This window comes from Camelina sativa, chromosome 6 (assembly GCF_030686135.1).
Source record: "Camelina sativa cultivar CO46 ecotype springtype chromosome 6, ASM3068613v1".
In the NCBI taxonomy this organism is placed as follows: Eukaryota; Viridiplantae; Streptophyta; class Magnoliopsida; order Brassicales; family Brassicaceae; genus Camelina; species Camelina sativa.
In genome coordinates this window covers 17,483,889-17,510,220 of record NC_141885.1, presented here as the reverse complement: position 1 = coordinate 17,510,220, position 26,332 = coordinate 17,483,889, and the positions used below count along the sequence as shown (strand labels likewise).

General features: G+C 35.6%; 8 protein-coding genes and 3 non-coding genes across 12 annotated transcripts; 7 read left to right on the top strand and 4 right to left on the bottom strand.

The window, feature by feature from the left end:
• Nucleotides 1-822: 822 nt before the first annotated feature.
• Nucleotides 823-2,418, bottom strand: LOC104791315 (DNA-3-methyladenine glycosylase 1). Of its 2 annotated transcripts, none has more exons than XM_010517164.2 (2): nt 1,494-2,418; nt 823-1,140 (listed from the first exon to the last, which is right to left on the bottom strand). In XM_010517164.2, exon 1 carries the CDS (start codon nt 2,320-2,322, stop codon nt 1,504-1,506), a length of 819 nt encoding a protein of 272 aa, XP_010515466.2. In that variant the 5' UTR covers nt 2,323-2,418; the 3' UTR covers nt 823-1,140; nt 1,494-1,503. The 2 variants fall into 2 exon arrangements, with proteins under 2 accessions (XP_010515466.2, XP_010515467.2); XM_010517165.3 differs by lacking the exon at nt 823-1,140 and adding an exon at nt 1,319-1,361 and having other exon boundaries at nt 1,494-2,368.
• A 925-nt stretch (nt 2,419-3,343) lies between these two features.
• Nucleotides 3,344-4,978, bottom strand: LOC104791314 (GATA transcription factor 18-like). Its single transcript, XM_010517163.3, has 2 exons — nt 4,305-4,978; nt 3,344-3,900 (listed from the first exon to the last, which is right to left on the bottom strand). The coding sequence occupies exons 1-2, from the start codon at nt 4,803-4,805 to the stop codon at nt 3,532-3,534; spliced, it is 870 nt and encodes a 289-aa protein (XP_010515465.1). The 5' UTR covers nt 4,806-4,978; the 3' UTR covers nt 3,344-3,531.
• A 7,364-nt stretch (nt 4,979-12,342) lies between these two features.
• Nucleotides 12,343-14,939, bottom strand: LOC104791311 (AP-3 complex subunit sigma). The gene is made up of 7 exons (XM_010517159.3): nt 14,201-14,939; nt 14,064-14,106; nt 13,842-13,903; nt 13,667-13,763; nt 13,028-13,098; nt 12,755-12,846; nt 12,343-12,661 (listed from the first exon to the last, which is right to left on the bottom strand). The coding sequence occupies exons 1-7, from the start codon at nt 14,267-14,269 to the stop codon at nt 12,595-12,597; spliced, it is 501 nt and encodes a 166-aa protein (XP_010515461.1). The 5' UTR covers nt 14,270-14,939; the 3' UTR covers nt 12,343-12,594.
• Nucleotides 14,529-15,547, top strand: LOC104791312 (uncharacterized). The gene is made up of 2 exons (XM_010517161.2): nt 14,529-15,278; nt 15,412-15,547. Exons 1-2 carry the CDS (start codon nt 14,529-14,531, stop codon nt 15,475-15,477), a joined length of 816 nt encoding a protein of 271 aa, XP_010515463.2. The 3' UTR covers nt 15,478-15,547.
• LOC104791313 (MIP18 family protein (DUF59)) lies at nt 15,486-16,795 on the top strand. The gene is made up of 5 exons (XM_087453216.1): nt 15,486-15,621; nt 15,724-15,828; nt 16,014-16,113; nt 16,230-16,275; nt 16,502-16,795. The coding sequence occupies exons 1-5, from the start codon at nt 15,506-15,508 to the stop codon at nt 16,600-16,602; spliced, it is 468 nt and encodes a 155-aa protein (XP_087309342.1). The 5' UTR covers nt 15,486-15,505; the 3' UTR covers nt 16,603-16,795.
• A 927-nt stretch (nt 16,796-17,722) lies between these two features.
• On the top strand, nt 17,723-20,174 carry LOC104791310 (BTB/POZ domain-containing protein At3g50840-like). Its single transcript, XM_010517158.3, has 4 exons — nt 17,723-17,983; nt 18,071-18,143; nt 18,224-19,372; nt 19,521-20,174. Exons 1-4 carry the CDS (start codon nt 17,958-17,960, stop codon nt 19,995-19,997), a joined length of 1,725 nt encoding a protein of 574 aa, XP_010515460.1. The 5' UTR covers nt 17,723-17,957; the 3' UTR covers nt 19,998-20,174.
• On the bottom strand, nt 19,410-19,482 carry TRNAV-UAC (transfer RNA valine (anticodon UAC)). The gene has a single exon. It is a non-coding gene; the product is annotated as a tRNA-Val (tRNA).
• Nucleotides 20,175-20,489: 315 nt separating the features above from the next.
• Nucleotides 20,490-22,504, top strand: LOC104791309 (cold-regulated 413 plasma membrane protein 2). Its single transcript, XM_010517157.3, has 4 exons — nt 20,490-20,953; nt 21,562-21,669; nt 21,766-21,836; nt 21,934-22,504. The coding sequence occupies exons 1-4, from the start codon at nt 20,772-20,774 to the stop codon at nt 22,185-22,187; spliced, it is 615 nt and encodes a 204-aa protein (XP_010515459.1). The 5' UTR covers nt 20,490-20,771; the 3' UTR covers nt 22,188-22,504.
• A 777-nt stretch (nt 22,505-23,281) lies between these two features.
• On the top strand, nt 23,282-23,368 carry LOC147942716 (small nucleolar RNA SNOR75). The gene has a single exon (XR_015560635.1). It is a non-coding gene; the product is annotated as a small nucleolar RNA SNOR75 (small nucleolar RNA).
• An 83-nt stretch (nt 23,369-23,451) lies between these two features.
• On the top strand, nt 23,452-23,521 carry LOC147942715 (small nucleolar RNA Z105). The gene has a single exon (XR_015560648.1). It is a non-coding gene; the product is annotated as a small nucleolar RNA Z105 (small nucleolar RNA).
• A 926-nt stretch (nt 23,522-24,447) lies between these two features.
• Nucleotides 24,448-26,070, top strand: LOC104791308 (oxygen-evolving enhancer protein 1-2, chloroplastic). The gene is made up of 3 exons (XM_010517156.2): nt 24,448-24,853; nt 25,118-25,411; nt 25,516-26,070. The coding sequence occupies exons 1-3, from the start codon at nt 24,608-24,610 to the stop codon at nt 25,975-25,977; spliced, it is 1,002 nt and encodes a 333-aa protein (XP_010515458.2). The 5' UTR covers nt 24,448-24,607; the 3' UTR covers nt 25,978-26,070.
• The last annotated feature ends 262 nt before the right edge of the window (nt 26,071-26,332 follow it).

Genomic DNA, 26,332 nt, shown 5'->3' with positions numbered 1-26,332 from the left:
GAACTACTTGTTCTAATTTAACCAATTTTTTGTTTTTCATTTTAGTGACTAGTATGATTTTTGTTACAATGTTTTAGGTATGACTTGAAGTTTTAACATACCATAAAATAAAGAATAACACTTAATATATCCATGTTTGTCAATCCAATACACTCTCAAAATATCTCTATTTATCAATCTTCACAAATTCTCTATGAGATTTAATTTAATGTTATAGTTTTATATAATAAATGAGTATACATATGGTGTTGCCGTGTTGGATGGAGGGTTTGCATGGAGTTTGATATTATTTACTAATAATAATACTAATAACTTCACTTTCCCATACAAATGAAATTAGGGTTTCTAATATAGGTGTTTAATAAATACTACTACTAAGTTTTACTAGCAAATAACTTAATCAGAGTTAATCATAGTCTTGAAAGAGAAGACATACTAAATTATTGTTTTCTGGTGGGGAGGGTTGAAGAAGAATTAAAGTGTGAAAGAAAGAAAAGCTGGTCCACATAAGCACAACAAAACCTGCAACTTTTATTTATCTCCACATGTCTCATGTCTCTCATTTTTCAGATTCTTTGTTTCCCACAGCTGTGTAGCACTTTATGATCATCTTCATTTCTTACCAAATACTGAAGTTAATCAATGGGAATAGATTTGCGCTTTAAGAGGTTGAATTTTACGCGTGACACAAACCTTACGAGTTTTTAGATTCTCTTCGTATGGATTAAGTGCTGATTTCACACGTAACTTGGCAGAATCAGATCCACACTAGGTCTACAATTGATTATTGGGCCAAGCCCAATACAAGGACGATACAACTAGTTGGCGCTTCTCTATACAAGAAGTCAAAGCAAAATGAAAACCACATATAATACATGTTTTACAAGTTACAACAATCACAGAATCATAACTAGATCTGTGGAACACGGTTAGGATAAATAAAAAGGTTTCTCTTACGTGCTCAAATATACAAAAGAGAAAACTCAGATTACTAGCAAAGTAATGGGCGTGGAATAGCTTATTCGTCACAGAATCAGAGCATCTGTCCGAGCCGACAAAGAACAACTGGGTCTTCAGTAATCATTACTGAAATGATTGGTTGCAACAAATCGTACTACAACGAACGATATAGAAGCTTCACTGAGAAAAGATCAGTCATGTTACTAGGATTGTTGCTAGCTATAGAAGACACATACGCAAAGATAATAACACTACTTTAAGATGATGATATAGGCTTTAAAGAATTGGGAGATTTCTACTTCAATAAAGTAATCCAAAAGCTACTAACCATGAGGCAGAACTTAAATGTCAAACCAACTAGCAAGTGTCTCTTATCCTTTCTAATCATGTAACTGTTCAAACTTCCAAAGTCAAGCATGAAACTTTCCATTAAGAAATCAAGATTGTCTATGTTCATATCATCCGTCAAAATATTTGCTCTTCAGATCAGAGCAATAAATGACAACAAAGAGAGGTTTTGTTAAAATTGTTACCATTTAGGTGCTATTTGGTCTTACGAGCCTCGATGAGTCTCCACATGTACCACGAACCAACGGACCTATAAGGACGCCATTTCTCACAAAGCTGCTCCATCTGTAACGGACCAGGAAGATCTCTCAACCCATAAAGATCTTTCACACCTTTCCTCACACCAAGATCACCCACAGGCAAAACATCAGGTCTATGCAACGAGAAGATCATAAACATATGAACAGTCCACACTCCAATCCCTTTAACCAAAGTTAACCGATCAATCAACTCTTCATCACTCATTTTCAAAATCAATTCATCGGAGAGCACACCGCTCTTGTACTTATCAGCTAGATCGTGGAGGTAACTCGCTTTTCTCCCGGAGACACCGATCTTACGGAGATCAACGGCGGAGAGTGAGATCACTGATTCAGGGAGAACACCTGATTCACCTCCGTCGAACAAAGAGATGAACCTATCGTATATACACTTGGCTGCTTTCGTCGCGAGCTGTTGGTAGAGGATGGATCTCGCTAAGGAGAGGAACGGAGGATTGGTTGATTCGAACACTGGAGGATCGTTGTGCGTTGTGATTAACGCTCCGAGGATTTCGTCGGAGCTTTCTAAGTGAAGGAGAGCGAGATCAACCGCTGATTTGGTTGATAGAGAAGGAGACGACGCGGTGATGACGATGATCGGATCTGACGAAACTTTCCTTAATTTACGAGGTCGAAACGTGATCCTAGAAGAAGTAGAAGAACCAGTGACCTCTGAAACATTATTAAGATTACCGGCGACGGAGATTGAAGAACCCGGTTTATTCACGGCGGTTAGGGTTTTACGGAGAGACATAACGACGGCGGAGTTGATAAGTAATGAAAACTGCAGAATTCTTCTCGCGTTAAGCCAGACAAGTATACTAAATTGGGCCTTTAAGTGATCTCAATCAGCCCATTATCAAGCCCAATTCTACCAAAATGTTATATACCCCACATTTGCGGTTTTGAGTATTTTTATTTCTATTGACAACTGAATAGAAAACGATATTAATAATTTTTATAATATTGTTTTTTTTGGTTTTATGATCGTGCAGAGAGATTTAAAAAGCTGGTGGAATTAGTACAAAACATGTTGCAGAATCGGTTCAGTAAAAAAATCTGAAAAGTAATAAGTAAGTTAAAAAAAAAAAAAAAGGAAAATATTCTGTAGAGCACATATTGACACGAACAAAAGGTCAAGATAGAGGTGGGAGTAGTAAAGGACAAAACGACGGTCAAAATATATAAAAAGGGCGGAGGGAGAGAAGAAACAGAGCATAATACGACAAAAATAAGTTCATTAAATCACTACAATGCTCTCTGATCCAAACTGAAACACAACAGTAACCTCCAAAACCCACACATTGGTACGATCAGAATCTTATATCTCTCCCCAATTCGACGATCAGATTTCAATCTTCACACTACCAAACAGCTATCCCCCAAAACTTTTAATTTTTTTTTCTCTTTTATTTCTATTTTTCTAATTTTTATTAACCAGTGAAAATAATTTATTAAAGTCTCTCAGTTGTGAAATTCAGGGACTCAGGTGGAACTGAAACTTCTCCGTTCAACTTCAAAAACTATATACATTAAAAGAGTTCTATCCTATGTCTCTATTTTTGGTCTATGTTTTTTTTTTTATGCACATCTCTCTTTCAATTTTGTTTTGCTTTCTTAATATTTTGATTACATGTTTTTATCACGAACACTGTTGTTTGAAGAATCTAACTGTATTAAATATGATTTTCATTATTTAGACTAAAGCAGAGAAAATTTCCATTTAAAGAAGGTTAAATTTTTTAAAAATATATATATAGAAAATGAATTTTAAATTTGACCAGAACGGTACTTTTATAGATAAACCATAAGTTAGACCGTCGCTATCAATAACATCAACATCGTCTATCGATATACACTTCTAATGTTTTTTTTTTTTTTCATAACATTTTTTTTTTAATTAGACATGATTAAACCACATGGAGATTTTTAAGAATCTAACGTCGTTTTCTTCTTTTCCCTTTCATCTGGTAAAGTCATGAACAAGACTTGCCCTATCCGCCACGTTAAGCCTCCACGAAAGGAACGGAACGCCACCGTGAGCACCGTCGGATTCACCATTGTTTCCTACTCCCCCGTTGTAATCATCCATGAACCTGATCTCGTTTGCCGGATAGTTACAAGGAACCCTCTGCGTCGAGTGATGATGAGCCCACGGAGTACCATTGTTGTTGTTGTTACTGGTGGCAGCATGGTAATTATTGTAGCCGGAGTTGTGATGCCCGTACTGCTCGTTTTGAACCGGTGCAGCTCCAACGACGATGTTTCCCGAAGCCGCCGTGGTTCTTCTTTCTTCCTTCTTGAAACGAATGCCGCATGCGTTGCATAGGGACTACAAATTCCAAAACCATCCATATCATTTAAACATTAATATCTCTATATATTTAATGTTGTTTCAATAAATAGAGCAATAGAGAACTGGAGAAAAAAAAAAAAGGGATGAACTTAATTAGTGTCTCGTTTTGCAAATATTTGTTGATTATTTATAAGAAGTCGCATACTTCAAAAGAACTATATTCAAATAATTACAGTCCATCAAAATCGTTCTTTAATGTTTCTTTCAATAAATTAAGCTATGGAGAAAGGGATTTATTGGTTCTAGTGAAAAAATAGATAGGCAAATATTCAAAACAAAAAGGATGAAATGTCACTCTTTTTGTTGTAAATCTTCCTTCTAATTGTTTATGTAAAAGAAACATTCAAAGAAAAATAATGGAATATTAATAATTTAGTCACCTTAGGGCCTCTAGGACCATTCCTCCATAGAGGAGTAGAAGTAGTGTCGCAGTTGGCACAGCGTCTGGAGAGAAGAGAATCACCGCCACCACCACCACCGGAACAACCACGAGTTGGCTTGTTAGAGGAGAAAGGAAGAACGTTACTGAACGGTGTCGTTTTCGAGTTGTTGTTTTTGGTGTGAAGCAAGTCCCAGAAGTTGGAGATGCAAGAAGAAGCACCAGAGGAAGTAGAGCGTCTACGTTTCTCGTCCTCCTCACAAAGCCGCGTAGAAGGAGTTCCAAGTGAGAGAGTGCAGTCAACAGCGGAGGAAGAGTGATTATAGTCCTCGCCGGTCTGTTCAAAAACGCCGCCGTTTGGCATGGAGAAGACCATCGAGTAAGAACCGGCGTTGGAGGAGTTGTTGTTGTTGTAGCAGCAGCTTTGACTGTGGTGGTGGAACATTCCACAAGAATGACAATACTGACCCTGCGTTGAAGTAGTGTACGGAGTCTGCATCATCGCTCTCACACACTTCTCTCTCTCTCTCTCACTCTCTCTCTCTCTCTCTCTTTGAAAACCCTAAGTGTAAAATCTTAAGAGAAGCTAAAGAAAATAATGGGAGGAGATAAATTAAGTTGCAGGTTTCACGTTGGAGTGAAGTGAATGAAGAATGGAGAAGGGGTCTCACACCTATATATAGAATGAGACATGTATATGTGCTTTATATGCAGGTTTATATTAAAACGAATATTTAAAATCAATAGAATATGTGGGGACGCAGCTTTTTACGAAGTAATTTTAATACTATCATTTACTCAAATGGGGTTTGCTTGTTTTTTTATGTATTTTTTTAATTATAAAATACGATGAAACGATGATATCAAGTTTCTTCAGACACACACAGCCAAGTATATTTTTCTACTAAGATAACACATGCTTGGTCTATATATAGAATCTATGTGATTGTGTTGTGTGAATAATTAACTCAATTCGATAGACCTATATATAACCTATTTCAAGTTCGTTACGGAGTTGATTAGCCTTAAGACTAAGGATGGTATGATATGATAAGAAATGGCGTAATCTGTAAAAATTATCAATATTAAATCAAAGAAAATGGAAAATGTATAAGCAACAAAAATGTCGAAACCATGTAGAAAGTAACTGATCCTGGTTAGAAAGGTGAAGGGTATGAGCTAGTCGAAGGACAGCAAACTTCAAAATGTGAAAGCCAGTCTAAAGATGAACATATTCGGTAACATATGCTAAAAGCCTAAAACCAAATCATTTCATTGCGTGCTTCTGAGTATTATAGATTGAAGTTTGGTGTAAGTAGATATGGTAAATCTTATCGTTGTGGTGAGAAAACGTACGACTTTTGGACCATCTAAGTTACAACTCTTGTTAATTCGTCATTTCTTTTTAAAGCAATTATTATGTCACTCACACACGAATGTAAACCTACATGTATCATGTATGATACCAGTTTATGAAGCATTTGAAAATTATTGATATCTTTTTTGGAGGATATTTACATAAAAAAAGAACGTTGAAGAAGGAGAGAGTGTGATGTGATGTTGATGGTCATTGAAGAAGGGTGGTCAAAATTTAGCCCACGTGACAAGGGGGAGAGAAGAGGAAGAAAGAGTACAGTCATCACTGCAAATATCTCCGATCACGAGGCTCAAAATTTTTTTAATTTCTTTTTTTTGTTCACTCCATCAAATATAATGCTATAAACCTCTGTCTCTTTACGTATCTCTCTGCCCTAAAGCCCTGAATCTCACGCGCTCCTGCACTGTCGCGCGTGGTCTCGTCCTTTACTACTCCACATCGCAATCACACGTTCGATATCTGCTCAGCCTCATGTGGTTAATGATGATCCATGATGATGTAAGTAAAAATAACTTAGATTTGGTTATTAGATTTCTTCAAAACTTGCAGCTATATCTAGATTCTAGAGTCTACCCCTACCCTTTTTTTTTTTTTTTTTTTTTTTTTTTTTTTTTTTTTTTTTTTACCCCTACTCTTGTCGTCAACGAATACTAGTCTTCGTCCCTATATAGTGTTATTTTATTTCTATGGATTTTGTATGTTAAATGCTTTACCTACTATTACTTAAATTCTTCCTTTTATTGTAAATATATGGACTCTCGATTGGTAGAAGAAGAGCTTCAGCTAGATAAATCGGATGGGCACAAGTATAATTTTATAATTACCGGGACACAAATTTAAATCTTGTATAGAAAACAATTAAAATAAAAACTGTTGTTAACCTTTTACCAAAAAAAAAAAAAAACTGTTGATGATTTTTTTTGTTTTTTTTTTCTTCTTGTACGTTTTGTGGAACGATTTTAAGCATGCATGAGAAATATCAAATATCATAAAAATAATACCAAAGATTTAGGGGAGCTGAAATTAAAGCCTTGCAATTCAAATGTAAATGAAAAACTAAAGAAAAAAACAAAATTTTGATAAAACAAAAAATGATAATCTGATCAAGATGATGGACATGTGTATCGAGATGAATGAATCGCTTATCACACAGTTCAGGTACTGATAACTGACACTTCATTGTAGATGATGTTGATTATGGTATGTTTTTCTGTATTATTTTCTTACCCTATTTTACACTTGATTTTTACTTCAAATTGGGTATGTAATCAAGATGATTTACTCGCCTTTTGAAGTTTATTTCGACAAACAAGAAACAACGTACCCATGATCATCTTAAAACATAAAAGAGTTACTATATCAACTGAATATAATTAAAACAATGTTAGTTACAACTTTGTAAGCTTACATGACTATCATCTCTATTATTCGTCCCCTTACATAAGCAACAATTTACAATGAAAATATCAACGCGATTTATATATGAGCGAGTCAACCTTTTATTTGTTTCATTAACGCAAAGCGTTTGGTTTTCCTATCACTATCTTGTTAGAGAACAAGTTTAGAAATGGCCTGTTTCGTGTTTCACACATCAGCTGCACACTAATGACCACGAGCCATATTTAAAGATTTCAACGTCAAAACTGAATTCAGCTACATTGATTTAGCCATTAATAATTATCAGAAAATTTTGTTAGTTTTAGGTTTAACATTATTTTGTTTATAATCTTCTAGACATGTATTTGTTCATGTTATGAATGATGGTTAATTTACCTAAATAGTTCACAAAACTCTATACCACAAAGAGAGTAGTAATATTTTATTTTTGGGCAAAAGAGAGTATTATATATAGTACGAGAGAGTATATTATATATATATATCACATTTTTATAGTATCATACGAGTTGTTAAATAGTATAATTTCTGTTCATAAATCGACTAAAACATTTTACTAGAGAAAAAGAAAACAAACTAGGTGGTTAAATCATATATAAACACCACGTTGTCTCTTAGTATAAATGATTCACAAACAAAACAATCTTCCATTTTGTCGTGTTAGAAACACTCATAGTAACTTATCGAAAACCATGAGAAACCAATTCCTGTTGAGGTTTTTAATAAAGAGAATACGAATTTGGAATCATAATGACATGAGAATATCCACGAAGATTTGGAAGAGTTTGTAGAGTAACAAGAAAAATACTGCATGAAAAGAAAAGCTAATAGATTAGATTGTGAGGAACCCAAAAGATAAAGGGAAGAATCCCCTCTATTCAAGTGAAGTACCTTCCTACAATGATCAAAGCAACACCCCCCAATGAACCTATGCATACACATGTATGAACTATATACATCTCTTCTTCTTTCATTCTTTTTAAATGTTTTATTTTTCACTTTTCATGTTTTCTTAGCTTAACAAGAGAGAGATTCTGCTCTTGAATCTCGATGGGTCAAAGAAGGACTCTCTAAAAAGGAAAGGTCAAAGAACTAATAATACTCCCCATAAATTTGATCTTGAACTAGTGAAAAGAAACAAAGAAAAAGCTATTTGGACCCACCTCTTAAATCATTATACCTAATAGTAATACCACATGATAACTTTTTTTTCCCTATAAGCCAAATTATAATGATACGGTACAAAGAACATGTATATGTTTCGATGGATAATCACGGGGTTTTATAATTCAGAATATTTGAGACGTATAATTTCAAAATATTCATTATGATGATTCACAAATATAAATTTATATATATATATATATAATTATTTATGTGCATTTGAGTTAGAAAACTAAAACAAAAGGGTCACTCAATTTCTGATTGTGTAAATATTCCACGACTTCATCACTAGTAGTCTAGTACCATGTTAAAACATTCACCAAACCTGAACAACGGAGATCTTGATCTCCGATAAACTTAAATGTCTCGTTATTAAGCTATCTCATTGTTTCGCAAGCCTCTTTTTTAAAAAATGATTTAGTTGTTTCGAATAGCAAGTTACCTATCAATTCATAACATTTAATTTATTTATTTTTTGAATATATACTATATAAAAAAGGTGAAAATCAGATCGTCTTGAGATTGCCGAAACTTAGTTCGACTAATGAGACGACCACCACTTTCCAAAAGATGCTCTGTCGAACGTTTATATTTATTTATACAATTTATAACTCTAATTATTGTACGTAACCTATATTTATAGTAATTTGATAAACTCGAAACATAAAACCGTGATTACCCCGAGACACATATAGCGTTACGTTTCGCCACTACATGCAAAGCTACTGACATCTCACACGCGACCCAACCACCCGTGATTAAGACGCTACCACCCGCCTACACGTTCTAAACTCACGGGCCTTAACGGCGCGTGGTTGTATTGTGAATTTTGAATAAACCAACCATTTCTCACTAACGCTGATAAATAAACTATGTAATTAACTACTGTAATTATACTCCGGGATTTGCTTTATTTGGAAATTTAATTTGTTTTTCAGTAGTATATTTTGAATTTAAATACCTCAAAAACATTTCACCTATATATTTCTGGATATGAAATGACAATCCAATACTATAGTAGGAGTATTTCTTAATTTAAGTAATACAAATTATTTTATGGTTTGTTTAGACCATCTCCAATAATTTTTTTATTTTTTCATTTATAATAGAGAAACTCTATAATAGAAGTGAGTTTTATTCCAATGATTCTCTGTTCTCATCTTTAAAATAGAGATTTCTCTATTTATAGAGTATCCTTTATAAAAAAAATAGGATTCCTCTATAAATAGAGGAAAAAATAGCAATGTTTATTTTAAATGTGAGAATAGATGACCATTGGAGTAAAATTTATTTTTATTATAGAGTTCCTCTATTATAGAGGCAAAAATAGAGAACCATTGGAAATGGACTTATGAATGAAAAAAAAAAAAGAGGAAAACAAACGAGCTCTAGATCAATTTGCCAATATGTATAAATCTTGCAATAAACTATTTTTTCCAAGAGAACAGAAAATCACAATCTTAAAATGGCATTTTCTATGAGATATATTTTATAACACACATTTAATATAGTTACAACAAGTTCATGTATGCAAACATTTAGATGTTTTACTCGAATATACATACATACATACTACAATTGTATAAGTACTTTGACGTTTGCGAGTTTGCGTAGACAAGAGTAATTTACACAACTCTAAAAAGGAAGAAAAACAGAAACGGCTATACGCAAAACAAAAAGAAGACCGGCTCGTAGTCCAGTACGAAAGCAATAAACTACACGGTGTTTGATGGGATGATGCAACGATGATGATGTTTGGATTCGGTGGGAACCACAACGTTCCGAAAAAAGTATCGCGAGTTCCAAGACAGAGATCGTGTTTTTTGGTGACGACGACGACGAGTAGTCTGATTACTTGAATTAATCCTTTTGTCGTTAATCAGGTTCGCCACGTGGACACTAGCCGCGAGATTTAATTCTGTTCCGCATGCATGCATGTTAAAGAGAGAGAGCGATCTAATGATAAGTCATTAAACAACAACTAAAATTTGTTTAACTGTATAACGTTTATTTTAATTTAATGTAAGTATGTGTTGGGTTTAGGAGTCGTCTTGGTCACATACTCACATTAATAGATTAAAAAAAAACATTCCTCAAAAGTTACAAAACACGACTGGAATGTTTTCTCATCTCTGCCCTTTTGATGGATTCTGCTTTCTCTTTATTTTTTTTTTTGAAAATTCTGTTTGTATGGTATGCGTTCTTAAAAAATGTAAAAATCATTATAGGGGCTAACTAAGAATGCTTTCTGCTTTTGAATTATTATACACACTTCTTAAAAATTAATAATGTGTATATATTGTTGTTTATACTCTATTAATTGATTGAATCAGTCTACTTGGAGAAATGTACTTTACTCTAAGTTATTATTTGTGGAAAATGTTATACTGTATTTGTCATTAACAGTCACTTATTAAGATGTTTACAGTTTAGTTATACTATTACTTGTTTTCTTTTCTTTTTGGTGTTGCCACCATAATAGTTATGAGCACTTCTACTGAAACTAATTACAGTTGGAAATTGGAATCTAAGAAGTCTATTTGCAACGTTTCCCTCGATATATCAATCATCAATATAATTCAGTTGACCAAAAAAAAAAATTTACTTATTATTATTATCTTTCAAATTAGCCCCGTGATTTTTTTGTTAAACGGTTAATAGAAAGGTACAAATTCCAGCTGTCGTATGTTAAGACCAGATTTTTTTTTTGGTCTACGGCTCCTGTAACTTCATGTTGTCCCCTCGAAAGCGTCTCTTCACATCTCCTAAAGATTTATGTTATGAACTGTTCTGTATTTTTTTTTTATAAAAGACTTCAGCTACAGTTTTTGTATTCAGTCAACTAATATATGGTTTGAGTCGTTTGACTGTAATATAGGAGTGTAGCTCTCCATTTTTGCTTGTTTTATATAAAAAAATTTAGAAACACAAATTAATCTTAACAGTGATAAAATATACTAACAATTTTGGTGTAGGTAAGGCATAAATAGCTTAATTCTAATACTATTTGTTACTTACATAAATTCAAATGTTCGTTGGGTTTAATAAACTTTTATATTTGAAAATCTCAGGGGATATAACACATTTTATTGGTTTAATAATTCTTTGTGATTAATTTAGGAAGAGGAAAAAAAAGAGAAACAAATGTGGGAGTGGTCCAACGTACGTGAAAAGGGCAAAAGTGGAAAAAGAAAACTTGTTGGACCAACTAGAGGAATGCCCCAAGATTGGGAGAGGTATCAATCATCATGATTATACAAAAAAAAAAAAAAAACATAAGATATGCAAATATAAATATGATCAAAGGTGGTCACTTTGGTCCATGGTACATCTTTGCTACTGGCTTGACCAATACAAATGTATATCTCGATTTGTTGTATCATCTTTATCCAACAAGTTTCTCTTTTTTTTTATATAGTATGTGTTTCGCTCTCAACGTTTCCCAATTAAAAATCACACTCCACTTTGAATCTTCCACTTATACTATTCTTTTGTCTTCAACACAACACAAAATTTCCAACTTTTTTCTTGTTCTTGTAGCCCAATAGCTTTAGGTGCATAAAGAGGGAAACATTCCATCCTAATTTGGATAATCGTCGTTTTTTTTTGTAAATTGAAAATTATTAATATGAATGCAACTACTTTATACTTTAAAAGATTCAATATCCCCTCCCATTCTCCCAATATTAAGTTAGGTGTTTCCTATTTGAATTGGAATCAGTAGTAACAACAGTGTTGTATTTTTGAAAGTATATACCATTATTATGTTATATTTTTTTTTAATTTTTTTTTGCATATATATAAAACCAACATAGGCATCTTATCTATCTATTGGGTACTAGAAAAGGTCAAAAAGCTGGTACTGAGAAATGCAGAGATGGATCATAAGAATTTCAAAAGGTAGAATGATACTAATTGGATATGAATTGGCACTTCAAACCATTTTCGAATCTTCAGTCTTCTTTCCCCAACCCATCGAATTCCGTTTTGACTCTTTTCACACAAAGCACGCCGTTCGGCGTTTTCGTACTTGCTATAATTTACCTTGTAGGCTTGTAGCTCCCTATAACTTTCTATTCTAGTTTAATTATCCATAATAATCTTAATGTGGACATTGTTTAACATTTTATAATCTTAACTTCTCATCGTTTTTGTTACATTCTCAAACAGCATGCAGTTTCCATCCATCCCCCCAGTTACAATTCTTAGGCCCACGGTTAGACCATTGAGCCCATTCACGAAACATTTGGTGGTAACTAAACAAAACATGTTTGGACTTTGGATCAAGACACCTTTGTTATACATGTTTTGTCTGACTTCTTGTTTCCAGTGACAGTTCAGGAAGCTTTAAAGCTTATCGGCCACGCCAGCCGGAAACAGACTTCGGCACAAGTGAAATTGAATTTGAGGCAGCTTCTAATCTGCAAAAAACACAGAAGTGCAACTGTGTTTATCTCCACACCACAAATGCAGAAAACAGTAGAGAGACTGAGAGAGGAGGGTGAGGGAGCTACTTTGATATTTCTTTAACAGCTTTCATGACTTCGGCAGAACTAGTTTCTAGTACCTGTCCTCCAAATACAATCTCATCTAACACTGCGTGCATCTGTAACATGTGAGTGAAAGAAAGAAGAAGAAATTAAAAGCATTACTACTTTAACATGGGTTTGTTTCTGGTAAGTTATCTAAAAAGAGTGACCAAATAAGTCTGCAGTAGCATCAGCTTTTGAATATAAAATCGAGTATATGGTGGAACGGACTATTCTTTGTAAAAAAAAAACCATTACCTTGCTGTAGTTGAACACAATGTCGAGTTCACAGACATTGCTGAAGCATTTGTCCAGTGTTTCAACAAGAACTGCCAACGCAATAATCTTAACTTAGATCATCATAATATGAATTCACAGCTTTAATTGAGAAAGAATCAACGAGCAGAGGAATAATCAATAATTCGTATTTAACAACAATCCGTCACAGGCGAAGTTGACACAAGCCAAGTATACTCTGTCTATTACCTAAAAGGAAAGAACTATACCGAAAATTTGATTAAAGAGAGACTCAAATTGGAAAGAGAACTACAATACCAATATAAATATACTCTGAGATTACATTCTAATTCTATACCCGAGAAATTGAGCTGGCACACTACTCAGGCACATTTGTACTTGATTCATGGCGACAAGCTTTAATGAGAGAGCAAAGAGCCTAAGAAACTGAACTGCGAACAAGATACTGATTCCGAATTCTGTCTTTCCATATGGTCAAGATGTTCGAAACAAGCTAAAAACTACAGAACTATCTCATTCCAAAGCACAGAAATTGAAATGGAGCTAGGTTAACAGACAAGCCATCTAAGATTATATTGGAATCTAAGAACAATAGCGATTGACTATATAATAAACCAATCAAAACAAACAAAAACGCACCTTGAATGAGATCAAGCATAGCAAGCTCATTTTCAGAACCATCAAATACTAGCACAAAATAGAGTGTAGCATAGTGTTTGTATACAAGCCGAGAGTCCTGTAAATATATTAACTCAGCCAAAATAACGTATTGTTGATTGTATATAAATAGCACAAACAATGAAGAAGCCATTACCGGGCCAAACAACGAATCGATCTCCAGAAAATTGCTTACGTTCTCAGGTCTACTGCACAGTACTGTAATTTACAATTTAATCAAAAAAACAAAACTGTAGCCTCTAACGATCATACCAAAAAAAAAAAAAAAAAACCACATTCCTGTGATCTCAACCTAGATCTCTTAGTAATACAGACAATAAAATTGTTAGGAATCGAAGGTACAGAGGTGATCGAGAACCTGAAAACACGCCGCGGATCAGCTCCTGCTGCTTCTCTACAGGCTGATAACCCCAAGTTTGACAAATCAAAATCGGTCAATTTGATCGAAGAAACCAAAACTTGAAAACAATATTGATCTCAACAAGCATCGCGCACCATGTAATCGTAGAATTTAGCTAGTCGTGGCTTGCCTTGTGTGTTCATCATCATCACTGCCTTTATCATCTTTCACCTCTCCGTCTCCTCTCTTTCTCTGAAACTCTCAAAAACTCCGATCTCACATCATTCATTCACTACTACTACTACCCTGTAAACCCCTCTGTCTAGATTAGAGGCTTTTACAAATCCAATTTGATGACGACATCACCAATAATAAACCTCCACGTGTAATCAGATTCGAGTGCCCTAATTTAATCGGGATTTGAAAGTTAGTACTGAGTGGAGTAGTAGGGAGAAGCGCCGCCGTACTTTGACCACACGAACAATGCTTCAAATCGGAGATAACGAAGTCGACGGTGAAATTATCTCTTCCGGTGAATCGGAGCTTCAGATGTACCGGATCGATTCGATCGAATCAACGGTTATGATCCGGCAGTTACCGTCGTTAGGCATCTCCTTTAAGCTCTGGCTTCCTGCAACAACTCTCGTCACGCTTCTCGATAACTACCGTCGTGACCCAAGCACCAGCCCACTCACTCGCACCTTATCGACATTCCAATCCGACGGCTCAGATTCTTCTTCTAGACCGCTTAACATCGTCGAGCTCGGATCCGGAACCGGAATCGTCGGAATCGCGGCGGCTGCGACGCTTGGTGCTAATGTCACGGTGACGGATCTCCCAAACGTGATCGAGAATCTCAGATTCAACGCAGACGCGAACGCTGAAGCCGCGGCTAGAAACGGCGGGAAAGTCCACGTGACGTCTCTCCGTTGGGGTGAAATCGATGACGTGGAGGTTTTGGGTCAAAACGTTGACTTGGTTTTAGCGTCTGACGTGGTTTATCACGACCATCTTTATGAACCTCTCCTAAAAACGCTGCGTTTAATTCTCTTAAAAGAAGGATCCAAGAGAGTGTTCCTCATGTCTCACCTCAAGAGATGGAAGAAAGAATCGATCTTTTTCAAGAAAGCTCGGAAGCTATTCGATGTCGATGTTATACACTGTGATGATCCTCAAGAAGGTTCTAGAATCGGAGTTGTGGTTTACCGTTTTGCACCGAAAAATCAAACCTATGTAAAAGATTCTTCTTTTGTTTGTTAAATAATGGAAATGGAAAGACTTTTGTGGATCAAATCACAAGAAACATATAAATATGTCTACTTTAATACGTATTGAAGCTTCGAACCCGTGACCTTTTTGTAAGCAGGGCACTAGTACTACTAAATTAATCAAATCAATCAGGTCGTGTCCGGACACAGAGAAGCAAGGTTGAGGGAAAGAGAGAGCGCGAGAAGAAGAAGATGACTCTGGGACTGATAAACGCGAATCCAGTTGTGCAAGCCAAGAAGGAACGCCTCGTTCGTACACAAGAAGATCAGTATAGAGATGATGGTGTTGATCCTCTTGACATCTATGATATCCTTTCTTTTTTTTTTTTTACTATTTTGAGTTTTGGTTTAGTTCAATTTTGTTTTGGGGGTTTTGCTATTTTTGGGAATCTTTGACGAATATGGGCAAAGTTTGTAAGAGATATAAGAGATCCAGAACACCCTTATACCTTGGAGCAGCTAAGTGTTCTCTCTGAAGAATCTGTTACTGTCGATGACAAGCTCGATTGCATCGTGTGAGTTACTACTTACTACTATTTAAACTTCATCCTCACATCGATTTTTAGATATGATCAGAAGAATGTTTCAATTTTTTCTAATGGATTTGTCATAGGAATTGGATCCAAATACTATGGAGTTCTTTTTTGTTCTGCTTTTAGATGATTATATTGTGTTGTGTGTATTTGTGATGTTAACTCAGGATTAAGTTTACGCCGACGGTTCAGCATTGTAGTATGGCAACTATAATTGGTCTTTGTCTGAGAGCTAAGCTTAAAGGATGTTTGCCACTTCATTATAAGGTCATCTATGCTTACAAGGAAGCTCTTTCATTATTTTTCTGATCAAGACCAATTCTAAAAGGTTTCTCTGGTTATATATGTTTGATTGCTTCTGTGTTTGTTTTACTCATCTTTAGGTTGATATCCTAGTGTCTCCTGGTTCTCACGCTGATGAAGATTCAGGTGAGGAAGTCTGTGTTACTAGACCGTCTCTTCCATATGCTTTCTATAAACCTTAACAATGTAGAACTTGCAAATATAATGGATTATGTGTGGAAACTATAAACTTTGCTCTTGTCCTTGGTTTAGTAGTAACTATAAATCTGGCTTTCTGTCTTTGTATTTGACGAAAGTTGATCTCTTTTGCTCTGAACTTTGATACTCATTGGGATCATATTTTACATTGCAGTGAATAAACAACTGAATGATAAAGAACGGGTGGCGGCTGCAATGGAGAATCCTAATCTCCGTCAGCTTGTGGACGAGTGTATCTACTCTGATGAGATATGATCAGATCATTTTTACTTTTACTCTCTTGTACAGGCTTCATATCCTTGGTTATATAATGCCTTATGAGGTCACTCTTTAGTCTCAACATTTTACGGTTTTCGAATGTTGAATACTACTCGATAATGATACACAACCTTTGGTCAATGTAACTGCAGTGTGAGTTACCAGCACAACTATAAAAGAAATTGCGATAGATGGTTCGATCAGGTTCCATCACTAACTTGATGTTGGTTCGATAGATGGTTCCATAGATGTTTATCTGTCATTGACTTGTAACCTATAACTTTAATATGAATCTAATCCCTAAAGGCTAATTGCTAGAATTGTGCAATTAAACACTATTAAAGCTGTGCAGTCGTCTTTGTAAAGTTGTTCTTAACAGGCAATGTAAGAGACAGACTCTCACAAAACCATAGATTTTAAGATTCTGACATAAATATCAATGTCCTGTCTCCATTAATCATACAGACCCCTGTCCTATTGTTTTTTTTTTTTTTTTTTTTTTTTTTTTTTTTTTATATATATATATATCACTGAGGCTAGTTTGGTAGTTGGGGTAAAACATTCAGTTGACTGTTTGTTTCTGTGGACATGTCTTATATTAATCTACTCAACGAGTTAGTTTGATTTTTTAATCAATGGTTAGTTGTTTGATCATATAACGATTGAGCACAATATTTGGTAGGTTTAACTCTGCAAATGAATTTTTCATCTAACAAGTGACTCAAACTGTAACATGCATGGAGACTCATTTGATAGAAAGAAGAAGAAGTGAATGACTTTGAATTTGATAGCATGATTGACATTGATACATTGATATATATCTTAAATGATATTATTGTTGTGTTCCAACGAATTTTCAAAGCATGATTGAAGGCATTTTACATCATCATTATACTACATACAAAAAAATAATATTTTTTTGTTGTTGGGCCACCGTATCTTTGCTATCCGCATTAAAACCATAATTGGTTGAAGATTGTTAAGTACATTTTATATAATGACCCCAAAGATTAGGTAGACTCATTATGCATTCACAAGTAAGAAGTTAGAAAAAGCAAAACTTGGATGGAAGTTTTAGTATTAAGATTAAGATATGAGTGCGGCTTTGCCTCTTTTCAATGCCCAATTTCTTGAGATTCTGGCTGTTCTGCATCCAAAATATTAAACAATCAATTCCTTTTATAAAAAGCAAAAGACAGAAATATTTATTACTAAGCTTAAAAGAATGATCACACAAACAAAACACAAAAACTCGATTCACTTTACTCAAAACCCGAATATTAATCTTTCCACAATTGCTTCCACTTCCATCGAGAGATTTTGCTTTCTTCATTCTTCTGTGAGTTTCTCTAATGGCAAACTCCAAGAAGCAAGCATGGTAAAGAAGAAGAACAACAAAACACTCATATTTCAATAGTAGTCAAACAATGTATCAAACACTGATAACACCGTTCTCTTGGTACAGGTTCTTTTGCACCACAGGCTTACCAAGTGACATCGAAATCGAAGTTGATGATATAACATTTCATCTTCATAAGGTCTCACAAGATTCATCTTTGTCTCTTCCTTATTCAAAGTTAACATAATACCAAAACTGATATTGTTTTTTTTTCTTCAGTTTCCTCTGATCTCAAAAAGCAGAAAACTTCACCAGCTAATAACAGAGCAAGAACAGAGTACAGAACAGAGTGAAGTTGATCCTCACATAAAGCTCGAGAATTTTCCGGGAGGTTCAGAGATTTTCGAAACGGTGGTAAAGATAAGCTACGGCTTCAACGTCGACATCTCTGTTTCCACGGCGGTTCCACTACGTTGCGCCGCCGAGTATCTCGAAATGACGGAAGAGTACTCACCGGAGAATCTAATTTCGAAAACAGAGATGTTTCTCTCACAGTTCGTTTTCACTAACATACGAGAATCCATCAAAGCGCTGAAAGCTTGCGAATCAGTCTCGTCTCTAGCCGAATCACTCGGTGTAACGGAACAGTGTATAGACTCCATCGTCTTCAAAGCTTCCTCAACCGATCCGTCGTCGTTTTTGCTCGGTCGGCCTATAAACAACGGAGGTATCTTCGCCGTAGATCAGAAGAAACAGAGCAAAGAATCGAAAACAGAGCTTTGTTTTCAAGATTTGACAGAATTGAGTTTTCCGATCTTCAGACGAGTGATCTTAGCTCTGAGATCGAGAGATCTGAGTCATGAGATCATAGAGAAATCTTTAATTTCTTACGTCAAAAAACATATTCCCGGAATCTCCCGTTCATCTTCTTCTTCCTCCACCTCTGCCACCACCACCATAGCTTCCGAGAATGAACAAAGAGAATTGTTAGAGACTATAATCTCAGATCTTCTTCCGTTAAACAACTCCTCCAAAGCAACGACGAGATCTCTCTTCGGAATATTACGATCTGCGATCATCCTCAACACCTCCGAGAATTGCAGAGACTTGCTGGAGAAAAAGATCGGAACAAATCTTGAAAAAGCTACGCTTGATGATTTGCTCATCCCGAGTTACTCGTATCTCAACGACACGTTATACGACATTGATCTTGTGGAGAGGCTCCTACGTCGTTATCTCGAAAACGACGCCGTGGCCTCGTCGTCGTCGTTGAAGGTGGTTGGTAAACTGATGGACGGAGTTCTTGGTGAGATTGCATCGGACGGTAATCTTAAACCGGAGAAGTTTTATAATCTGGCGGTTTTGGTTCCGGTTAAAGCACGGGTTTACGATGATGGACTTTACAGAGCCGTTGATATATACTTCAAGGTGATTGTTTTTTAAAAGTTTAATTTATTGAAAGTATTGGTGCTGCCCAGGATCGAACTGGAGACCTTTTGCGTGTAAGGCAAACGTGATAACCACTACACCACAGCACCTGATGTTTATGTTAATGTTTTTGTGTTTTCATTATTAGACGCATCCGTGTATATCAGAGGCAGAGAAGGAGAAGATTTGTAGTGTAATGGACTGCCGGAAACTAACTGTTGAAGGATGCACACACGCGGCACAAAACGAGCGTTTGCCACTACGAGCCGTCGTACAAGTCTTGTTTCTAGAGCAGTTACAGCTCCGACAAGTAATCACCGGAACGTTATTAATGACGGAGGAAGAAGAAGGAGGGGTGGTGGAGTTTGGGAGATGGAAGAAGACGGTTAAGGAGAATGAGATGCTTCGTTTGGATATGGATACGATGAGGACACGAGTGAACCAGCTAGAAAGAGAGTACTCGTTCTTGAAGAAAGTAATCATCGCTAAGATGGACAAGGAAGATTCGTCGGAGGAGAAGAACGATAGGGAGAGGAAATGGTCAATCGGGAAGAAATTGGGATGTAAATTTACGACACAGGTCTGTGATTCGCATGAGGCAACGATGGTTGATCGAAGATCATGACGTTCTTTATTCTTTAAGCTAGTACGCACGTAAATTGTATAATTTTTTGCAAAACCTATCCTTAAAAAGATGATTAAATGAAACTATTAAAGTACACTCTTTTACACTAAATATATATATATATGTATCATGTATGTGTTTGATTTTCAGGAAGTAAAACGTCTTGCAAGTTGTGTATTTGTATGATATTTTAAGTGTTTCAACCTAAACTAGAGTAGTGTTTTGATATTTTACATATGAACGATGTTCATCATATATATGGCGCGACTAAAACAAAATAAAATAATACGATAGACATTTATTCTTTTTTTTTGTAACACCTAAGATTTTATTAGATTGTAAAAGGATGATACAAAAACGATAAGACATTTATTCATTTTATAAAACCGGCATATACCTTCTTATTATTATTAGTTGATTTTTATTTAATTAACAAAAAAATAAACAATTTCTTAAGATGCTAAAAAAACGCGCAAAATCAAAAAGGAATAGGGACTAGGGGTCAAACCGGATAAAACTGACACATGGCGGTTTAATATTCTCTTCCCCTAATAACTTTATTATTCAATCAGGAAATTACACGTCATGACTCATATCGGTTTGCGGCGACAAACCAGGAACGATTGAATAGAACCAAAAGAACTAAAAAAACAAATTGGGACAAAGAAAGAAAAAGAGCAGAAGACGATCTGAGAGATACTTGATTGTTATTTCAAACGACGAAGATCGATTTGATTTGGGTTGAGTGAGGAAAGAAGAAGAAGAACAAAATTAATGGGGCGTGTGGATTACCTAGCGATGAAGACCGACGACGTGGATACGTTGTCACTGGTCAATTCCGACGTAGAGGAACTCAAGATCGCAGCGAAGAAACTGTTTACCGATGTTTATGAGCTCGGTGGTGGATTAGCCTTCGGTGTTTCTTTTCTCAAATTCACCGCTTCCTTCTCTGCCATGTAAAGTTTTCATTCTTTTTCCTCAATTCGTCATTCATCTCTGTTTTTTTTTTTTTCATGGGGGTTCTTCGACAAATCGATGACTTTGTTAATTTTGTGACTTGTTTACATGTTGAAATCGATAAAAAGCTGATTTTTTTTTCGGTGTCAATTCGAGATCAGTGGTTAATGATTATGCAAGTGAACCTCTGATTGATGATCATTCAACCTGATTTGTTACTCTGTTATTGAAAAATTCAATCTTACTGTTCGCTCAATTCAAAAATGACTAACTTTGGCTTAATTTCTCTGTTAATTTGTGGACATTTGCAGTAATACCACTGTTTCTAGTGTCTCTGATTGGTTCTTCAAACTATGAAATTGATCGTAGTTTGCAGTAATCTAAATGTTACCACAGTTAAAAAAGTGATTAAAGTGGCTCAATTTCTGTTAACTTATGGACACTTGCTGTAATCCTAGTGTTTCTTGTTTCCCTTATTGGTTCAAACTGTGAGACCACAGACTTGAAAAGGGCTTATTTTTGTCTTGCTTCTGCTGCAATTTACAGTAACTTTTTTGGTTATTCCATATTTCTTTAAAGTTTTTGTTTATGTGATTTTTTGATGCAGATACTTGTTGATATTGGATCGTACCAATTGGAAAACGAAGATGCTTACATCACTCTTAATACCATACATCTTCCTTAGCCTTCCTAGTGTCATTTTTAACTTTCTCAGGTAAACAAACAACAAACAATTGCAGGTTGAGCACAAAATAATCTATAAAAATTGAATTGGTTGAATCGAAAGTTTTCATTTTGATGTTATTATCAGTGGAGATGTTGGCAAATGGATTGCTTTCGTTGCAGTTGTACTCAGACTTTTCTTCCCTAAGCATTTCCCAGGTGATTAATTCTTCATAGATGTCTTGTTGTTGTGCCTTCTTAATTGCTGAAACAAATCTCAAGTCTCACACTTTGATGTGGTTGTTGAAATTGGCAGATTGGCTTGAGATGCCGGGTTCTTTGATCCTTCTGCTAGTAGTTTCTCCACACTTCCTTGTTCACCATATACGTGGAACTTGGATTGGTACTGTCATCAACCTTTTCATCGGATGTTACCTTCTTCAAGAACATATCCGAGCATCAGGTGGGTTTAGGAATTCGTTCACACAGCCCCGTGGAGTGTCGAACACTTTAGGGATCATCCTTCTTTTGGTCTACCCCGTTTGGGCTCTAATCGTCCGTGTCACATAATCTCGCATTTTACTTCCCATTCTGCAAAGCTGTTTTTTGCTCTCGTCTGCCTCCAATAAACTGCGTGTTACATCGTCGAGCAGGATAAGAATCTCTCTGGTGTTCCTTTCTTCTGATTATGTTGCATACCCCAAATACTTGCCTTCAAGCTCAACCAATGTTCCATATGCATAAAGAATCTCATTTTTCTTCTACTATTTGTTTGTCTAGCTACCCTAGTGTAAGAAAAAAAAAAAAGATTTCAAAATATATATTCCTGTGTAAAAAACTTGGTTTATGGATTCTGTTTCGTATATGCAGTCGTGGAATGTTTGTCGTTTTGGTATTGCAAAAAAGAGAGTAGATGACGATTACACTCTGTTTTATAAATTAGAACTTAGGCTGCTTCTTTGTGTAATAAATCAATCAATCAAACCCACCACAGTGTCACTTTTTTTAACCAAACCGAACTGAATCTAAAATTGTTCACGGGTATCATGGTGGTTAAGCTGTCAACCAAACTTTTTGCACATCATAATTTATTTTGTATCGTATGACTATCAACTATCTAAGTGCACGCAGCTGATATCATATCAAGTAATCTCACGGGTTAAGCAAATATTTGTGATCGGATTCATTCGATAAAACAAACATAAAAAAAAATAGTTTGAATAAATTACTAGTAGTTTGTAAAGTTAAATTAGCGCTCTATTGTAAAAAAAATATTTACTCGTGAGTTTCCGTTTGAGGTATTCACGTGCAGCAATGAGTGTCGTTTCAAATTCTTATAAGTAAGAGAACTACACGCTGTTTAAAATTAAATAACTAAACTTCATGTCGTTTATAAGTAAGGGGGAACGTCCTAAAACCCTAACCCTAGTTCGGTTCCTTATAAATAGAGTCCTCTCTCCGCCGTTTATAAATCATAAAGTCATCTACCTTCTCCGAGTTCATCACAAACTAGAATCGCTTCCTCTTTATAAATCTTTTCTTTTCTTTACAATGTTTGTTTTATTATTGAGTGTTGTCTTCGATCTCATAGCATTAGTCTAGGATTTTGTTTTTTGATAACGATCTTAGATATACGAATTTAAGTTATAAAAAAAGAAGGGGTTTCTCAGTGATGAAGAAACATAGATGACGAGTCCGATGAAATCCATTCATTAAATCATGGGGACAAACGAGGCATTTGTCTGAGAGGAATCCCTTATTTTTTTCTTCTGCTTAATGTTTTCAAAGTTGTTTTTGATTTTTTGATTTTTTTTTTTGTATATCGAAAAAGTAAAAGGCATGATGAGGATTGTTTTATTGTCATCTGATTTTAATGATGAATATATACCTCCTACTCATTCTGAATGCCCTTATTTCTTATGTTACTTTATTCATACAATTTATTGATACGTTTTATAACCAATTTGATATGGTTTTGTTGCATATTCTTATTTATTTGACTGTGTTGAATTGCATATTAATCAAATTGCTTGATCATTACATCGTATTGAACTGAATATCTATCAGATCATTTGTATTTGTTAGGTATCATCACCATGTAATATTAACTTTTGTAGAATTGATTTTAATGAATAATACAATCTTAACTGTATCTATTCTGATTCTGGCTATTTGACATGGTTGCACAAGATTCAGACGATGAAGTTTTCGTTAGAGAAGCATTGCTCTTGTTGTGTAATTTCAATGCCAAGCTGTGGTACAAGAAAAAGGCTGACGGAGGATTTATTAAAGTGGATGGGCAACTTCTGAGAGTTGTCACTTGTAAAATTTGATTCTTGTATGTTTTTGAGAATAATCAAATAAAGCTTTTGATTGATTTCGTATTTGTTCTTACATATAATATTTCTTATCTCGCCCATAAAACAAAATTAGGGAATGTTTTTCTTTTAATTTAATAATTAAAATTATGTTGTTAGTTGGGAATTAAGGGCAACTAATTTGCTAGTATTGGTAGCCCGGCTACAAGAAACCTGAATTGCGTTTCAATATCAAATGTGAACGATCGTAACTCGTATCAATGAGAATGATTTTCATAGCTTTTCAATCTGCAAGTCAGACCATATGTCGAGAACCGAATAGTTTGGTTTATTCCAGACCGGTTTTGAATCGTTGCAATAACCAAATCGCAGCAAGAAGATCTTATATATTCCAGGGAAATTGATTAATTTTCCAAAGTTTTTTTGTTTTGTAATATCCACGTCAACAAATTTAGATTGGTACAGTATCTAAATTTCCACATCAGCTTCAAACACGTGGCTACCAATCAACCATACCTCTCAAAACAAATCCAATGGAAAATTTTCAAAAACTTATCCTGACCTTATCTTAGCGAAACAAAATCTCTCCTCTGATTATTACTTACTACTACTACTCAACTTCGCATTATCAACTCAACCAAAACACAAACATCTGAGTCTTGTCTTGTCGCCATGGCAACTTCTCTCCATGCCGCCGCAACTTTTCTTCAACCGGCTAAGATCGCCGCTTCTTCTTCTCCTTCACGTAATGTTCATTTCCGATCAAACCAAACCGTAGGCAAGTCCTTTGGTCTGGAGTCTTCATCTCCTAGGCTCACTTGTTCTCTCCACTCTGACCTCAAAGAGTTCGCTGGAAAATGCTCCGAATCCGCAAAGATCGCTTGTTTCGCTCTCGCCACTTCTGCTCTTGTTGTCTCGGTATAACTTCATATACTCATTAAATCTCACAAACTTAAACTTAAGAATTTGTCTTGGCTAGGGCTTATAGCTTAAGTAACTTGTATTAGTTCTTACCTATGTATATCATAACTTATAATCAAATAATGAAGATTGCAACTTTACTGGATGTCAAAATCGATTTGAATTTAGTGGTTTTGTTATGTGACAGTCATATATGTAGATTAAATTGCATGTTTACTTATAAGGTTTAGTATTTTTAAAACTATGTTGTGGTAAATGAAGGGGGCAAGTGCGGAGGGAGCACCAAGGAGGCTAACATACGACGAGATACAGAGCAAGACATACATGGAGGTTAAGGGAACTGGTACGGCGAACCAGTGTCCTACTATCGACGGTGGCTCTGAGACGTTCTCGTTCAAACCTGGTAAGTACACAGGCAAGAAGTTCTGTTTTGAGCCCACTTCCTTCACCGTCAAGGCAGAGAGCGTCAGCAAGAACGCGCCGCCGGATTTCCAAAACACCAAGCTCATGACCCGTCTCACTTACACGCTTGATGAGATCGAAGGACCCTTCGAGGTTAGTCTTCAGTAATCACTTAATCCTACCATAGCTAGTTTATAGTGCTTGCTCTACTGCAAGAAGTTAACAATGTCAATTTGATTTTGTTGTCATTTTACCAGGTTGGTTCAGACGGAAGCGTGAAGTTCAAGGAAGAAGATGGGATCGATTACGCAGCTGTCACAGTTCAGCTTCCAGGAGGAGAAAGAGTGCCGTTCCTCTTCACGGTTAAGCAGCTCGAGGCTTCAGGGAAACCCGAAAACTTCAGTGGAAAGTTCTTAGTTCCATCGTACCGTGGCTCGTCTTTCTTGGACCCAAAAGGTCGTGGTGGATCCACTGGGTACGATAATGCAGTGGCTTTGCCTGCGGGAGGAAGAGGAGACGAGGAAGAGCTGTCGAAGGAAAACGTCAAGAACACAGCAGCGTCTGTTGGAGATATCACATTGAAGATCACGAAGAGCAAACCCGAGACAGGTGAAGTGATTGGAGTGTTCGAGAGTCTTCAGCCGTCGGATACTGACTTGGGTGCTAAGGTACCTAAAGATGTGAAGATCCAGGGGGTTTGGTACGGTCAGATTGAGTGATTTTTATAATTTGTAATCTTGTATAATTATATTGAAACATTTTATTTTTCAGTATAAATTACTAATGGTCGATAAATAAATATATATTGATCAGTGAAAGTTTTAGTTAAATCAATTTCGTTTAAGTTACATGCTACTTAAATGAACCGTAACAATGACTAAACGTATTACAAGTTATGGTGTATCATGAAAATTGGAATTTGTAGTGTAGGACTTGAAAATGTGTCGAATTATTTTCGTTATAGACGTTATTTCTTATTATAAATACAAAGTGGCTTTCTTAGCAAGTGTTGGCTGGTTCATCGTCCAGCATCGTCTGTCACTTGTGACGGCGTTGGCTGGCATATGCCCAGCA

What these genes read in the sequence shown, in the direction of transcription:
- LOC104791312 (XM_010517161.2), top strand. Translation starts at nt 14,529, where the DNA reads ATGCTTCAAATCGGAGATAACGAAGTCGACGGTGAAATTATCTCTTCC. An exon ending in CACCGAAAAATCAAACCTAT is followed by an intron (nt 15,279 to 15,411) that starts GTAAAAGATTCT and finishes TTTTGTAAGCAG; the next exon opens with GGCACTAGTACTACTAAATT.
- LOC104791315 (XM_010517164.2), bottom strand. Translation starts at nt 2,322, where the DNA reads ATGTCTCTCCGTAAAACCCTAACCGCCGTGAATAAACCGGGTTCTTCA.
- LOC104791308 (XM_010517156.2), top strand. Translation starts at nt 24,608, where the DNA reads ATGGCAACTTCTCTCCATGCCGCCGCAACTTTTCTTCAACCGGCTAAG. An exon ending in CTTCTGCTCTTGTTGTCTCG is followed by an intron (nt 24,854 to 25,117) that starts GTATAACTTCAT and finishes TGGTAAATGAAG; the next exon opens with GGGGCAAGTGCGGAGGGAGC. An exon ending in AGATCGAAGGACCCTTCGAG is followed by an intron (nt 25,412 to 25,515) that starts GTTAGTCTTCAG and finishes TCATTTTACCAG; the next exon opens with GTTGGTTCAGACGGAAGCGT.
- LOC104791310 (XM_010517158.3), top strand. Translation starts at nt 17,958, where the DNA reads ATGGCAAACTCCAAGAAGCAAGCATG. An exon ending in AACTCCAAGAAGCAAGCATG is followed by an intron (nt 17,984 to 18,070) that starts GTAAAGAAGAAG and finishes CTCTTGGTACAG; the next exon opens with GTTCTTTTGCACCACAGGCT. An exon ending in TAACATTTCATCTTCATAAG is followed by an intron (nt 18,144 to 18,223) that starts GTCTCACAAGAT and finishes TTTTTTCTTCAG; the next exon opens with TTTCCTCTGATCTCAAAAAG.
- LOC104791311 (XM_010517159.3), bottom strand. Translation starts at nt 14,269, where the DNA reads ATGATAAAGGCAGTGATGATGATGAACACACAAGGCAAGCCACGACTA. An exon ending in TATGCTTGATCTCATTCAAG is followed by an intron (nt 13,099 to 13,666) that starts GTGCGTTTTTGT and finishes TTGCGTTGGCAG; the next exon opens with TTCTTGTTGAAACACTGGAC. An exon ending in TTGTGTTCAACTACAGCAAG is followed by an intron (nt 12,847 to 13,027) that starts GTAATGGTTTTT and finishes CACATGTTACAG; the next exon opens with ATGCACGCAGTGTTAGATGA.
- LOC104791313 (XM_087453216.1), top strand. Translation starts at nt 15,506, where the DNA reads ATGACTCTGGGACTGATAAACGCGAATCCAGTTGTGCAAGCCAAGAAG. An exon ending in GTTTGCCACTTCATTATAAG is followed by an intron (nt 16,114 to 16,229) that starts GTCATCTATGCT and finishes ACTCATCTTTAG; the next exon opens with GTTGATATCCTAGTGTCTCC. An exon ending in TCACGCTGATGAAGATTCAG is followed by an intron (nt 16,276 to 16,501) that starts GTGAGGAAGTCT and finishes TTTACATTGCAG; the next exon opens with TGAATAAACAACTGAATGAT.
- LOC104791314 (XM_010517163.3), bottom strand. Translation starts at nt 4,805, where the DNA reads ATGATGCAGACTCCGTACACTACTTCAACGCAGGGTCAGTATTGTCAT. An exon ending in ATGGTCCTAGAGGCCCTAAG is followed by an intron (nt 3,901 to 4,304) that starts GTGACTAAATTA and finishes TGGAATTTGTAG; the next exon opens with TCCCTATGCAACGCATGCGG.
- LOC104791309 (XM_010517157.3), top strand. Translation starts at nt 20,772, where the DNA reads ATGGGGCGTGTGGATTACCTAGCGATGAAGACCGACGACGTGGATACG. An exon ending in ACCGCTTCCTTCTCTGCCAT is followed by an intron (nt 20,954 to 21,561) that starts GTAAAGTTTTCA and finishes TTTTTGATGCAG; the next exon opens with ATACTTGTTGATATTGGATC. An exon ending in CTTCCCTAAGCATTTCCCAG is followed by an intron (nt 21,837 to 21,933) that starts GTGATTAATTCT and finishes TGAAATTGGCAG; the next exon opens with ATTGGCTTGAGATGCCGGGT.